The following is a 15740-nucleotide window of genomic DNA, read 5'->3' on the forward strand; positions in this document are numbered from 1 at the left end:
AATTCTTCTGCTTGGGAGTTTGGTCTCTTCTCTCTCATTTAACTATTCAATCATTTATCTGTATCAGTATGGATTCATGGATATTTATTTTATGCTTTTGGATATCATTCTATGCCACTTTATTCTATTGTTCATTGTTCCAGCTGTGGCCACTGGGAAGTCTCTCAGTTGGTTCCTGCATCTCTTTGACATATGCCCATCATTTTGGGGTTATTTTGAACACTTTCTTATTTTCTGGCACCACAACATCCTTCAGGCTTATCTTGTATATTTCCTGCCCCAGTCCTAGAATCACCCATTTCTCCAAAGATCAATGGGGAATTCTTTTTTACTGGAGGATGGTATTAGAAACCAAGATCTGACACTAGGTGTGCTCATTGTTTCTGGTGTGTTAATTGCTTCTAGTTCATCTTAGCTGACAGAGCAGGAGATGTGTGTATACTCATGTGTGCATATGTACTTATCTACAGATGTTTCTATGTGTATCCATCTATATCTATATTAAGCTAAACATGAGGTTCATACTGATGTTCCCAGTGCTAAACCCTTATCAAACAGATCATCCTGGCCTCCTTCCCTTGCTTATCTGTAGTCTCCCATACCAACAGGGAGAAACTGGCTTCTACCATCTGCCATCCATTTACTTAATTGTTCACTGATATCTTTAAAACATGCTAAATGTTTCTATCAATTACTAGCATGGCTCTCTTCAATGTTCTAATTGTCCCAGGCGAGGCCAGTAGAAACCCTTCCAAGCTGTGGTCTTTCACATTTCTGTCAATTGTGGAGCACTTCAGTGTTTTCTGGCACAAGGAGATATTCTGATCTCACCTAGTTTTTCTCTGTCTCAGACACTCAATCAATCATCTCTTGAAGGATCCCAAATCCCGTCTCCTGACTTTTGCAGCAGCTTTACTGAAGTATTATTCACATGCCAAGCAATCCCCCCATTTAACATGTACAATTAAATGGTTTTTAGTATATTCTCAAGAGTTTGTGCAACCATCATACAATCAACTTAGGACATTCTTATCATCCCCAAAAGATGCCATGTACCTTTTTGATCTCATCCCCTAGTCTCCCCATCCCTCTCATCCTGAGACGATGAAGGTTTGTATTTTCAGGGCATAGTGCATGTGTTTGTATATTTGCATGTATGCATGTATACACAATCAACAACTATGGAATTGTCAGGGGGAAGAAGCAGTATCTGGGAAATCATGACCATGCAGGATCCAATGCAGTGGGTGAAATTAACAAATGAAATGATAACAGAAGAGCTTGATAAAACTCCCTACTGATTGGGGTGAGAGTAGTGGTGGAGAAGATGAAGCCCTTACAATCAATTAGGAAAAGCAAAGAAAAGAAAGTCATGATTAAGAACTCAGGTTTTTGGAGCAGAGTGTTTGAGTTCCAGTTCCAGCTTTGTAATTTATTAGCTATGTAACTTTCAGTAATTTATGCCTCCCTTTACTTGCCTGTATAATGTCTACTCTTCTCCAGAGGTCATGGAGCTCATAGGCACACATGGTTGCTACCTAAAATGAGACCTACAATAACCTTGGTGGCGGTGGATTACAGTGTCTGGTCAAGGAGTCTCTGCAGGGCAGAGAGAGAGGGTGTCTTCAAACATACCTTTTCTCTGGGGGTAGTGTCCTTGGGTGAGGCTTACTGGATCCCTTCAAGGCTCTAGAGATTGGATTTTCTGGATTTGACATCCAATCCCTCCTTTTGGAGATAAGTACTCAGTCTAGATGGGAAAAGACCTTCTGGAGTGAAAGGCCACCATAGGGCTTATGATATTGTGACATACTAAGAAAAAGATATTTGGTCCTTGTCTTAGTCCATTTTGCATTGCTATAAAAGAATACCTGAGGCCGGGTAGTTTCTAAAGAAAGGAGGTTTGTTTGCCTCACAGTTCTGCTGGATGTAGAAGAAGTAGAAGCAGGTCAGGAGATTAGTGAGCGTAGTACTCTGAATACTCCAGCTTGTCCACTCTTTCACTCTTGCCATTTCTTCCTTTTTTTTTTTTTTTTCAGTGGCGGAGTCTTGCTATGTTGCCCAGATTGGCCTTGAACTCCTGGGCTCAAGCAATCCTCCTGCTTCAACCTCCCAGTGCACGCCACCACACCTGGCTATACTCTTCTCATTTCAAACAACAAGCCGCTACCTGCCTTTCCCAAACTGATATTCATTATTCCTGTTTCATACTTGACAATCTTTCATTGAAAAGTAGAAAGGAATTTCAGAGGTCATGACATTTTATTGAGTGCCTTAACATTTATTGAAAGGCTGTTCTAACTAGTGATTAAGAATATGGGCTTTGGCTGGGCCCACTGGTTCACACATATAATCCAGTGCTTTGGAGGCAGAGGCAGAAGGACGGCTTGAGCCTAAGTTCAAAACCAGCCTGGGCAACATAGTAAGACACTTGTTTCTAGTAAAAAAAAAAATTAAAACATTTTTAAAAAAGAAAAAGAACATGAGCTTTGGAGTCAGATGTATCAGTATCTGAATTCCAGCTCCATGGCTTCCCAGATGCAGGCTTTGGTAAGTAACTTAATCTCAGTTTCCTCATCTATACATATATATATAAGATATCGAAATGCCTTCTTAAATAGACTAAGAAGGAAGTTGGTAAATGGTAGCTAATATTTCTATGCTGTTCTATTTCTTTCTTGGTGCCAAGTGTTTTACATACTTATCAACCCAATAAATGGACATAATTATTCTCATTTTATAGGTGAAGGAATTGAAGATAAAGAATTCAGCAGGGCATGGTGGCTCATGACTGTAATCTCAGCACTTTGGGAGGCTGAGGCAGATGGATCATGTGAGGTCAGGAGTTCGAGACAAGCCTGGCCAATGTGACAAAACCTTGTTTCTACAAAAAGGAGAAACAAAATTAGCTGGGCATGATGGTGTGTGCCCATAGTCCCAGCTACTTGGGAGGCTGAGGCAGGAGAATCACTTGAACCCAGAAGGTGAGACCACACCACTGCCCTCCAGCCTGGGTGACAGAGTGAGACTCTGTCTGAAAAAAGAAAAAAAAATTCATAAGGTGAAATAGATATATTAGCTATGCTGCAGATGAAGAACTGGAAGCATGAAGTATTTAAATAACTCACTGATGTCTCAAAGTGGAGCAATTATAGAGCAGGGATCCAAAGCCATGTCTATTTGGTTTGGAATTTGTTAAATTCCTGATATTTGGCAATTTGCTATTAGTTGTGCTTGACAGGTTGTGATAGTCATGGTGATGTTTATTAGTTGCGTTAATTTTTAAGAATCAACTTTGGTCACAGACCTGAGATACGTGCATGACTATTGTAAATAAGGACGAGAGTCCAAATGTTAGGGAAGGGGATAGTCCTCTATGTTGCATTTTTTCCATCAGGCTCTATGCCTTTAGAAACAATGGGTGGTCCTTTGCTTCCTTCTATAACCCAAACAATCTATGATTATCTTTCTGCAGCTGTCCTAGTCAATCATCAGTATTATCTGAAGTTATATTATTTTAAATAGCACTGTCAGGAGCTCTGTATAACTGCTTTCTCTAAATTTACCATCTATTGATGAACTGACATAAAGATATCAAAACAACTGGAGACCAATATTAATAAACAGTAATTATATAATTGCAATAATTGCAATGGTTGATCTGTAAATACAATTCTGAGTTTCCTAGTGTTATGGGACCTTTGAGGTGTCAATTTCCTGGCCAGAAACCTCTGTGGCTGGTGGCACCTTTGCCAGAGTTCTTGTCCTGTGTCCAGGAAGAATGAGGTATGCAAACAAGTGGAGGGTGAACAAGACAAAGAGAAGCTTTATTGAGCGTTAAAACAGCTCAGAGGAGACCTGCAGTGGGTAGCTCCTCTCTGTAGGCAGGTTGTCCTGAAGTCTGCCCAGCTCCTAGGAGAGAGGAGGCCCTGGAGAGGGTAGCTCCTCTCTGCAGCTGGTTGTCCTAACGTCTGCCCAGCTCCTAGCAGAGAGGAGGCCCTGGAGAGGGTCACTCCTCTCTGAAGCTGGTAGTTCTGACATCTCTGCAAGTCTCTGAAGCTCTCAGCTGAGACGGTAGCTCCTCTCTGCAGCTGGTTGTCCCATTATCTGCTCAGCTCTGGCTAAGTTGGGGATTTTATGGGCCTCAGAGGGGAGCAAGTGCCTGCTGCTGATTGATCCATGGGCAGCCATGGGCAGCCATGGGCAGGCTCGGAAAAGGCACCACAAGTTCCCACTCTGGCTCATGGGGCTGGCAGCCCAAACCCCAGCCTTCAGGCCCTCCTTGGCCAGAAGTTGGGGCCTCACTGGGGACCCACCCCCTTCTGCCCAGGAGTCCGTCTGCCTCCCACTGCCATTCATGGTGCCTGGGTTCAGCCTCAACTTTGCTCCAAGAATGGAGCAGATGCCAACAGCAGGGAGAAACCAGGCAGCAGGAGCAGGCACTTCTGAGCCTGTGAGGGCATGCAGGGCCTTCCTGGGCCCCCAAGAGTGCAGGGATGCCTGGGGCTGCAGCCGTAGTTTGGATGGCTGCAGCTGCCCCCAGGAGGGCAGGGCTCCTGCCTGCTCCTGGCTCCCCAAGAGCACAGGGAGGCTCAGATCTGCAGCCACACCTTGGGCGGTGCTCCTGCCTGCTCTGTGGAGCAGGAGGCCCCATTCTGCAGCTGTGCTGCAGAGGCACCCAGGGAGCTCCCACCCCAACTCAGAAGGGGTGGGTCTCCTGCTTGTCCCTGGCTCCCGCCAGAGAGTGTGCAGCCCTGGCCATGCCTCCCTGCTGCAGCAGTAGGCCGTCTGGAGCAGCCGCTGCCATAGTGATTCTCATAATTTTATTTTGCCTTGGCATCCATTTTGAATATGTTTAACTTTCTCATATGAGAAGCAGGGCTCAATCACCTTTGACACAGTTTCCAGTTCTCTGCTTCCTCCCAGTTCTTCAATGTGATCCATCCAGATATCTGCTTAATGCAACTGCTTCCTGGTGACCATCTCCCTATGGGAAAGGTAAATGCAGCCTACTTGACTCACCCGTTGACCTCCATAACCCATACGGACTGTGTAGATGGGCTCCAGTGACCACCTCACAGTGACAAGGTGACTCCATGGAATTTGTGCTTGCTTGTTCTAAACACCAATTAGAACTCCCATAGGAAACTGCTTGGGTAACACGCTGGACCCCAATAGAGGCTTTAGCTCCACAGGTGCCCCTTCCTTGACCTCCTTCCACTGGCTGAACTCCCTGTCACCTCCAGATTTACCCTCCTTCTGGTGACCACAAGACCAAATTAGAAAGAAACCATAACAATAAAAATCACAACACCCAGCAGTCAAAGTGTACATCATTATCAGAAAAGAGGAAAGATACAAAGGAAGCAAAGTTTTCCTTGTAGTAAACTTCAAGAAAATTTTCCTGCATGGAACTTTACAAAAGATAGAATAAAAAGTGGGCTGTGCATGGTGGCTCACGCCTGTAATCCTAGCATTCTGGGAGGTCGAGTTGGGTGGATCGCTTGATGTCAGGTGTTCGAGACCAGCCTAGCCAACATAGAAACACCCATCTCTACTAAAAATACAAAAATTAGTCAGGTGTGGTGGCATGTGCCTGTGATCCCAGCTACTCAGGAGGCTGAGGTGGGAGGATCATTTGAGCCTGAGATGCAGAGGTTGCAGCGAGACGAGATCACACCACTGCACTCCAGCCTGGCCGACAGAGCCAGAACCTGTCTCAAAAAAAAAAAAAAAAAAAAAAAAAAAAAAAAAAAAAGTGCCTTCAACATCATTCTACAGCAGATGCAGTAATGGAATTCAGTCTACTTTTTGTTTCTACATTGGATAAAAGCTGAGGACATAATGAAGGATGTTTTGCTTAGGACTAAAAAATACAAGAAATTTCTGTGGCACTAGACATATGCTCATAGCAGCACACTTTTCAAACAGTATTCTTTCTTTCTTTCTTTTTTTTTTTGAGACAGAGTTTCACTCTTGTTGCCTGGACTGGAGTGCAATGGTGCAGTCTCAGCTCACTGCGACATCCGCCTCCTGGGTTCAAGCGATTCTCCTGTCTCAGCCTCCCGAGTAGCTGGGATTACAGGCATGCGCCACCGCACCCGGCTAATTTTGTATTTTTAGTAGAGAAAGGGTTTCACCACGTTGGCCAGGCTTGTCTCAAACTCCTGACCTCAGGTGATCCACCCGCCTCGGCCTCCCAAAGTGCTTGGATTACAGGCGTGAGCCACCGCCCCCTGCCCAGTATTCTTAAATGCAAGCTTTCCCATTAGAGATCTAATAAAAGCTAGGTAGCAAAACTTCCACTGAAACGTGCTTTGATGAGTACCTACACACTAAATTGATATCCCGAGTTTCTGGAAGAGCTACATACTCTAAATCCCATCTCAGCGTATGGCTTGTTTGAACCCCTGTAGGACTCTTTCCATCCAGGAAGGGCCATGGGACATCAGTACGAGTGGGTGGGCTAGAGAAAGAACTCCTTTGCCTGTTTGCTGTTCTCATCCTTTTCCTGAACGCCATGTAGTAAACATCATTTATGCTTATCAGGGACGCTAAACCAACAACCTGAGATACATAAGTAAGGCAGTGACCAACGATGGGCTGCCACACTTTCAGCCAACTTGAGGAGACAAAACTTTTTTGTTCACTTTTGCAGCTTACTTAACACAGGACCGCAGGGCATGGTCCAGGGAGGACGGGGAGACAATTCCCTCCGGGTAGTTCTTACAGAAAAGTCTTCCCTGAATTATTCCACAGCCTTGGAAAACTACTTTCTTTCCTTCTGTACTGGACAAACCATCCAACCTCGCGCGGAGAATGGGGCAAAGCCTCGGGTCACGGGGCCTCGGCGGGGCGGTGAGGGGCGGGAACACGGCTCCGTAGGGCGGGGCCAAGCCGGAGCGAGGCTGCGGGTCCGGACGCCGTGCGCGCGCGCGCGGCAGGTCGGCGCCGGGCGGGGGCGGAGCGGCAGTCGCAGGTCCACGCCGTAAACAGACAACATGGCGGCCGCGGTGGCGGCGGGACCTGGGGCCTTGGGATCCCTGCATGCTGGCGGCGCCCGCCTGGTGGCCGCTTGCAGTGCGTGGCTCTGCTCGGGGTTGAGGCTGCCCCGCTCGTTGGCAGGCCGGCGGGTGGGCCCGGCGATCTGGGCCCAGGGCTGGGTACCTGCGGCCGGGGGTCCCGCCCCGAAAAGGCGCTACAGCTCTGAGATGAAGACGGAGGACGAGCTGCGGGTGCGGCACCTGGAGGAGGAGAACCGAGGTGAGGTGCGAACGCTGGGCAGGCGGGGGGCAGCGGGCGGCCGCTCGCTCTCAGGACTGGCATAAGGTGCAGCGTCCGCCGGCAGGACGCGGGGTCGAGGTCAGGCAGGCGCACCGAACCTGGGTCCCTCCCGTTTCTCATCTCCCTACTCACCCAGCGTGGCCGTTTCCTTGTGCATGTATTTCTTGTTTTTAATAACCTAAACGTGTACCCCCGAGCAGCTTGCCTGTAAAGTGACCGCATTCAGCGCGGCAAACAGAAGTGCAGCTTAACGCCCTCCGCTCCAGACAAGCCAAGGTCAATATATACCCTGGGTATTTAATCCTTGCTACCAGGCTTTATTCTTGCTGTGTAATGGCTTTCTGTAAACTCAGCTATTAGTGGTGGAGTTGTAAAAGCTGCAGTGAAACTGCCTTTTATTATTACGGAGAATCTTAAATTTGAAGCTGCTCAGCTGGAACAATTTTTCCTCTTCATTTTCTCTTAGAAAGTTAGTCTTGAGGGACTGTTCCCCTTCATTTAAACAATTTTGAGCATTTTTTATTTTCCTCAGCTCTGGCGATAAGAATGTGGATGGTATGGATCTTGGCCTTGAGCTACCTTCTACGGGAGGAGACATCATTAGCAATACAATACAGAGGGTTGAAGGCTTTGAAGGAGGGAGGCTGACAATCCTAGGGAATACTGTTACAGCTCAGTTCCTTTCACTGGCAGTGCAGGGAAAAGCTAAAAGGGTCGTGAAGGGTGGAATAGCAGTTTACCCGGGTTAAGCCAGAGGACCAGTCCTTTAATTTTGACATGCATTTGTTGAGCACCTATAATCTGTTAAGCAGAAGTGAAAAGCGTGTAAGTCATGATTGCTTTTAGTGTAGTGAAGCAGATCCTGGTTATTAGTAGGCTTTGTGAACTTTCAAGGCGTGGTAAGAGGAAAGGGCTGTAATACCTGCAGGGTTTCGCCATTTGAAAGGGGTTCCAGGGTATTCTTTAATAGGCAGTGGATTTTGCCATTTGTGAGGGTTCTTAGGCAGACTTATCTCACGTGTAAAACAGGAAAAACAATACCAACTTTATAGGTTTGTTATGAAGATGAGATGAGATTGTTAATATAAATTGCCACTAGCCCGTAGCAGTGCTTCAGGAGTGTGATGAATTACTTTATTCCTTACTTATTATTCCAGACAGAGACAAGAACATGGTCAAAGGCATGGAGATGTGAACATGTGTGGTGTATTTGGGACGTAACATAAGGCAAGTGTGGCAGTAGTGTGGCATAAGCAGAATAGTAAGAAATTCAGCTGGAAGCGTAGACTGGCACTGGAGTGATTAGAGCCTGAATGCCATCATCTTTTGGGTAAGCTTAGTCATGCTGGGACTTCACTTCCGTTAAGTATACCAACAATATGTTAGATATAAAGGGATTGCAAGTATAGCTACTAATATGCACCGTATTCTATTTTTTTGGTCGTTATGACTTGAATGCAATTAAAGGAATATTTGTGCAGAATGTCTGGACAGACTTTAAGTCAGGATCTGAATGGACAGAAGAGAGAATATCAGATAAAAAAGATAATAAACGAAAATGATTTTGGATATCATGGTTTCTTTTTTTTCTTCTTTAGCCTTGATTTCCTGATGAGATAGGACATACATCATGGTTTCTTAAAGTTGACCCCGCCTCCTTTGAGAATTGCCAAGAATGACGACTCAGGCTTGGCTAACATTACCTAGGCTTTGCTTTGCTTTACTGTTGAACGAGCAATAAGCAGTGCAAAGAAAAACATGAGGTCAAGGGTACTACAGGTGAAGGAGTTTCCTGGGTGCCTTTGTTTCTCTTAGAGGTGGGTCCAAAATTTGGTGCTCTCAGCAGCCTCTAAGGAATAGGATAACTCTCCTAGTCACAGGAGCCTCAAACAGCGTGCAGCACTTTAGGTAGGTGGGGGTAAGTAGTGCAGAATACACCAGGTCTTATCTGTTATCTGGGCTCCATGTTTGTAATTTGTTGTAGGAGGCATAGCTCTATAACCAAATTTCCTTTTCTTTTCTTTTGAGACGGAGTTTCACTTTTGTCGCCCAGGCTGGAGTGCAATGGTGCGATCTCAGCTCATTGCAACCTCCGCCTCTCAGGTTCAAGCGATTCTCCTGCCTCAGCCTCCCGAGTAGTTGGGATTACAGGTGCCCACCACCACGTCTGGCTAATTTTTTTGTATTTTTAGTAGAGACGGGGTTTTGCCATGTTGGCCAGGTTGGTCTCCAACTCCTGACCTCAGGTGATCCACACGTCTTGGCCTCCCAAAGAGTTAGGATTACAGGCGTGAGCCACTGCGCCCAGCCACCAAATTTCTTTAGTGGTTATTTCTTGCATTGTTGTCAATCCTACTCAGTTTTAGAGCAGGAGTCCTAGTCATGGCTTACAGAGATCTCTCCTGCACAGCCTTCTTCATAGGTCACCTGGTCTCCAAGCATTCTCCTTCCCACTTTTTCTTCCCAGGGGTGCTGGAGTTACCTTTTTTCAAGGCCAAAACCCACGAATCTGCTCAGTTAAACACCTCCAAAGGCTCCCCGTTGCCTGCAGGGCCTTCTTAACCGTCAGGCATCTCATAGTCTATCTCCCTGCCACTGGGTCTGAGCTCTGCCTTTTCCTGTTCTTTTCTGTGTGTAGCTTTTGCACACACTTTCTGGAATGACTCCTCTCCTTCCCCTACCTACCTTCCTGCGATTTGGCATAATTATGACCCTTTTCAAGATCATCTTTGTGAACCATGTCAGAACAACTTCTGGCAGAAATACAGCAAACAAGCAATTGCGTAGTGCAGATCCTCCTTGATATCTGCTTCTTCCTCCTCTTTCACGTCTATATTATCATCAGGTCTTCCCGTGTTTGAGACCTTTCCATGTGCTTCTTTACCGACAGCATCCTTGTCCAAGCTTGTCAGGTGGACTGTGGCAGAGGTAGCAGGTCTTTCAGTATCTACTGCCTTTTCTGATTTAACAAGTTGATTCCTATATTTTTTTTTTCATGTTTAAAAAAATATATTTTTATATATTTTATGGTATGTAAATTATATCTCAATATATGTATTGAGATACAGTGTATGTATTTTTAAATCTTTAAGATTAAGATTTAATCTCATCTATATTGAGATTTAAATCATATACCATAAAATTCAAAATGTACAGTTGTTTTTAGTATATTCACAGTTATGCTTTGTCAATACAAGCCAATTTTATAACATTTATCAACTCAAAAATAAGCCCTGTAGTCTTTAACAGTGACTCCCTACTCCCCACCTTATCCCTCCAGCCTTAAAAAACCCTCATTTATCTACTTTTTGTATCAATAGATTTTTCTATAAAAGAATAGTATAATAAGTCGTGTTTTTGTGGCTTTTTTCACATATCATATTTTCAAGGCTCATCCTTATTGTAGCTTGTACCAGTACCTCTATGCTTTTAATGGCCAAGTAATATTCATTGTATGGATATACCGCATTTTGTTTGTTCATTACTGATGTACATTTGGATTGTTTCCATTTTTTGGATAATATGAACCATGCTGCTTAGAACATTCATATATTAATATAAGCTTTTGTGGTCATCTTTATATTTTCACATAGGAGTGGGATTGCTGGGTCCTACGGTAATTCAATGACTAACATTTTGTGGAACTGCTAAACTGTTTTCTAAAGTGTCTGCATTTTATATGGTCACTAGCAAGGCATGAGAGCTCCAGTTTCTCCACATCTTGGCAACAGTTGTTATTGTTCTTTTATTAGCCACCCTATTGGGTGGGAAATGGTAACTTTTTGTGGTTTGATTTGGTTTTCCCTCATGGCTAGTGATGTTGAACATTTTTTTTTTTTTTTTTTTAAAGATGTTGAGGAAGACTATTCAAAAGGACTACCATGCTGGGGTTCTGTTGTAGGAGAGCTTCAGATCAGGTTCAGCTCCCTGTTGGAACATTTTTTCATATGCATATTGGCCATGTGCATACATTTGGAGAAATGTCTACTCATATCCTTTGCTACTTTTTTTTTTTTTTTTGAGACAGTCTAGCTCTGTCTCCCAGGCTGGAGTGCAGTGGTGCAATCTCGGCTCACTGAAAACTCCGCCTCCCGGGTTCAAGGTAGTTTCCTGCCTCAGCCTCCCGAGTAGCTGAGACTACAGGCACCCGCCGCCACGCCTAGCCAAGGGTTTCACCATGTTGGTCAGGATGGTCTTGATCTCTTGACCTCGTGATCTGCCTGCCTCGGCCTCCCAAAGTGCTGGGATTACAGGTGTGAGCCACTGTGCCTGGCCCCTTTGCCACTTTTTAAATTGGATTATCTTTTTATTGTTGAGGCATGAGAGTTGTCTTTTTATTGTTGAGACTGGATACAGACCTCTTGTCAGATGGATGGTTTGCAAATATTTTCTCCCATTCTCTGGGTTGTCTTTTCACTTTCTTGATGATATATTTTGAAGAACTAGTGTTTTTAATTTTGATGTAGTTCAGTTTCTCTATTTGTTCTTTTTGTAGTTATGCCTTAGATTATATCTAAGAAACTATTGCCTAACTCAAGTTTACAGAGATTTACACTTACGTTTTCTATGAGTTTTATGGTTTTCACTGTTATGTTCATCTGTGACTATGATCCAATTTTGAGTTAATTTTTATATATGGTATGTAGTAAGAGGCCTAACTTCATTCCTTTGCTTGTGGATATCTAGTTGTCCCAGCTACTCAGGAGGCTGAGACGGGACGATTGCTTGAGCCCAGGACTTTGAGGCTGCAGTGAGCTATGATGGAGCCACTGCACTCCAGTCTGGGTGACACAACAAGACCTTGTCTCTTAAAAAAAAAAAAAAAAAGTATGAACCTATTTATGTAGAATAGCTCCAACAGAACATATGATCCATTTATGTAAAATAGCAACAACAAACCAAATGGTAATATACAACTGTATTTCTGTATGTAGATATGTTGAACATTTTCTAGAAGGTTACATTACATGTAACTGTGATAACTGGCTTCCTCTGGGGAAGGGAATGAGCTGGTTCTAGGGAAGGAGGACTTTCACTTTGAGTGTATTTTTTCATTTTGTATAAGCAGAACGTATTTTGTTTTGTTTTTTTTAAAGTCTCAGCAAAGTTGTTACATTCATCTTTCAGTTGTGTGAGCTTTATAGAGCAGGATTAATGCTGTGATGTGACCTTGTTACAGATTCACTGAAGATGTTTGTATGTTTTGTGAAAAGTCAGGAAAATTAAGGTTGGCATGTGAATGCCTAAGCTTTTCTGAGTTTGGTAAACTTTCTAGGTTATGTGAGGAGGATGCATGATAATTGAGTTCTTGAGAAGTGATTGAATTGTGAATTAAACTGAGACAGTTATAAAACAAAAACTTCTAGACTTTGCTGAATAAAGCTAAGGTTTTATTCCATTTTAGAATACCAAAAGCCTACAGATACATTTGATGGTACAGTTGTTATGTATTAGATAATTCATTTCATATTGCAGAGCTAATTTCTAGCTTTTTGAAGTAGAAGTACTCAAAACATCAAGTCTCAGATATGGGGCCAAAACTGCTGGAATTAACTGTGTTAGAAACATTTTGATGGCACTTTACCCTTCAGTAATAATGTCAGCACTATCATATCTAGCAGAAATTATGGTGAAACTTTTAATACTTATTGCATGAGAGGTGTTCATGCTAGAAGGGAGGTTAATTGGGTCCTCATGTTGTAAATTTTACATGTATCATATCATTTGATTCTAATACAGTCCCATGGAATGTGGAACTGTTAGTATCTTAATAGATTAAGAAACTGAGGATCAGAGAGGTTAAGTAACTTGCCGAATAGCTAGTAAGCGGCAGACTGGGATTTCATCCCCAGCAATCACACCTTAGAGCCTGCATTCTTAGCCCTTGGAGGTTGTATCAACTTGGATGTCTGAAAGGCACTTCAGATTCACTTTAATTCAAAACAGAACTCATGAGCTTTACTCCCCTCCACCCTCACCTTGGTAGTTTTATGATTTTGTCTCATTAAATGTCATCTTCTTTCATCCAATTGCTGAAGCCAGAAACCTGGTAAATACTCCTTAACACTTTCTTCCAGTTAAATCAGTCCTCAGTCTAGGCATCATTAACTCATTTAAAATTTTTGAATAGTTCTTGAATCCTTTCACTTTCCTTTATTTCTACCACCACCAATCTCAGCCAAACCTGTTAATCTGTTGATTGGACTCGAATTGTGTCTTGAAGCTCCCACCCTTATCTACTTCTGGTATGATCTCCAAGTATAGAAACTATTCCCCCCCCCAGTTTTATATGTGCATGTGTACATGTTTATGCCTACGTAAACTCCTTCAATGGTTATTAGGATGAAGACCAGACTTTTTAGCAGGTCTGTAAGGATATTTCTGGCTTGTGCTGACCTCTTTACTTTCATTGGTCACTCTCTTTTCCCCCTCGTAGGTTACAGGACATTCAGTGGGACCATGACTAGTTTATGTTTTTCCTGTTTCCTCTGCCTGGCAGTCAGCCCCTCTCCTTCACTCTCACCTTAACTCCTACTTGTCCTTCTAACCTTCACTCTCTGGGGTAAGCTTTCCGTAACCATCTCCTTTTGCCCCAGACCATTATCAATTCTGGTTACAAGTTACTGTAGCACCACTTACAGCTTGTAAAGCAGTTTGAATGGATTATTAATGATATTTATGATTATTAATGATTTCTATGTTTATTAATGTTTGTATTTCCCTCCTAGACTCTAGTTCCATGGCTGCTGATCACTATAGTACGTACTCAGTATGTTTGAATGAATGGACACATCTAGTCTTAGCTGCTTGATTTTCTTCCTGAGGAAACTGAAATGTAACACAGTTTTATTCAAGTGTAGAGTTAGATTACCACTTAATAGCCGAAGGAAGTTACTTCACCTCTCCAAGTCTCCATTTCTTTATCCATTAGCTATGGGTAAAAGTAGTGCCCACCTCTTGGGTTGTGGTGGGGATTACATGAGTTAATTCGCTTAAAGCACCTGGAGCAGTGCCTGAGGCCTACTGGTGGTAGCTGTTGTCAGTAGTATTGGGACCTACCCAAAGTCATTCAGCTGTTTAATACAGATCCTGTCAGATAGCAGTCGTTTATGCTTTTCTCTGTACTGAGAGCATTTGGAATTCTTGCAAATTTACTCTTTTGTGAGCAGAAATTCATCTTTATATTTTAAAGAATGGGTCTGCACAGTTTCTTGCACAGCAAAGGCATGCGTACATTTTGTTGTCTTCAGTTTAACTCAGTTGCAAATAAGAACCATACCCACCCTGACTCAGTGGAAGGTATTTCTGATACACAGTGAAAATTTGTCTACTCCAGGAACAAGAAGGTTAGTAGAGGTTGTGTAGAACTTTGAATATCAAATTAGGATCTTCGAAGTTGGATATTTTGAAATAAATAATGAAAGGATTTTAAGTAGGGGGTGAATTCTATGCATAGTACTGTTTTTAGAAAATTGGTAACTGGAAGGAATGGGAGGCTGGGTTTAGATGATGGTCTTTGATTAAAAAGTGGGGCAGTTAGGAGTGACAGCTGGGTTTGTGGGAGAGATAATGAACTTTGTTTTGTATAGGTTGAGTTGGAAGTACTTCTTGGACATCTAAATGGAAGTGCCCTCAGATTAAGTGTATCAGACAGAAATCAGGAGAGAAGCTTGGGATAGAATTACTGAAAACTGTGTAGTATGAACAACAACAAAAAATTGAGGTATTAACAACTGGTCCTAGAAAAAGCAGATGCTATAATACCTGCGTGTGACAAGGTTTATTAGCAGTTACTTCTGTATCTACTTGAAGTTGATGAAACCACATTTTAAATAGTATCCTTTAACTTAAAATTTTCACTAATAAGTGTGGTCTTCCCTCTAGTTTGAGTTAGTGATGTAAAATTTACCAAAATGTTGCAAATTACCTTGGTGCTTAAGAAGAGATCAATTGAAGGGAACGTGATGTCATGAATTTCTTTGATTTGTTCGAAGTTAGCTAGATGTGTGATGTAGAGTCTGTTCTCTGAATGCCTTGCTCACTCAAGTGCTTGTACTTTTTTTCCCCTTTAACTAGGAATTGTGGTGCTTGGAATAAACAGAGCTTATGGCAAAAATTCACTCAGTAAAAATCTTATAAAAATGGTGAGTGTAAAGATTAAACTGTTTGCTTCTAATATTAAGATATATTATTGTCATCAATGTAAAAATGTTTTTTTTTTCTCTTTTTCCTCCTATGCTTCCTATTTCTGTTTAGCTATCAAAAGCTGTGGATGCTTTGAAATCTGATAAGAAAGTACGGACCATAATAATCAGGAGTGAAGTCCCAGGGATATTCTGTGCTGGTATGTAAATATGTTGTATTATGAAATGAAACTGTAGTCTAGTTTTTCCTCAGTAGTAGTCTGTTTTCCATTAGAATATTCTTTGGTTTGAACCCCATTACCCACAACTCGT

The 15740-nt window shown here is 42.8% G+C and overlaps 1 protein-coding gene across 12 annotated transcripts in view; it reads left to right on the plus strand.

Moving 5' to 3' along the window:
- The first annotated feature begins 3807 nt into the window (after positions 1 to 3807).
- Positions 3808 to 15740, plus strand: part of AUH (AU RNA binding methylglutaconyl-CoA hydratase) — a 154741-nt gene continuing 142808 nt past the window's right edge. For 8 of the 12 annotated variants that reach the window (XR_008504725.2, XR_010123422.1, XM_054502667.1 and 5 more), the window contains exons 1-3: positions 3808 to 7263; positions 15361 to 15428; positions 15541 to 15628. Coding sequence is in view for 10 of the 12 variants with exons in the window: in XM_054502667.1 (XP_054358642.1) it covers positions 7002 to 7263; positions 15361 to 15428; positions 15541 to 15628 (418 nt within the window). In the remaining 2 variants the exon portion in view is untranslated. Of the gene's footprint in view, positions 7264 to 8441; positions 8512 to 8542; positions 8615 to 15360; positions 15429 to 15540; positions 15629 to 15740 lie in introns of those variants that run through there. The other 4 variants (XM_063650267.1, XM_063650265.1, XM_054502672.2 and 1 more) reach the window with 3 other exon arrangements.

This window comes from Pongo pygmaeus, chromosome 13 (genome assembly GCF_028885625.2).
Source record: "Pongo pygmaeus isolate AG05252 chromosome 13, NHGRI_mPonPyg2-v2.0_pri, whole genome shotgun sequence".
NCBI classification, from domain to species: domain Eukaryota; kingdom Metazoa; phylum Chordata; class Mammalia; order Primates; family Hominidae; genus Pongo; species Pongo pygmaeus.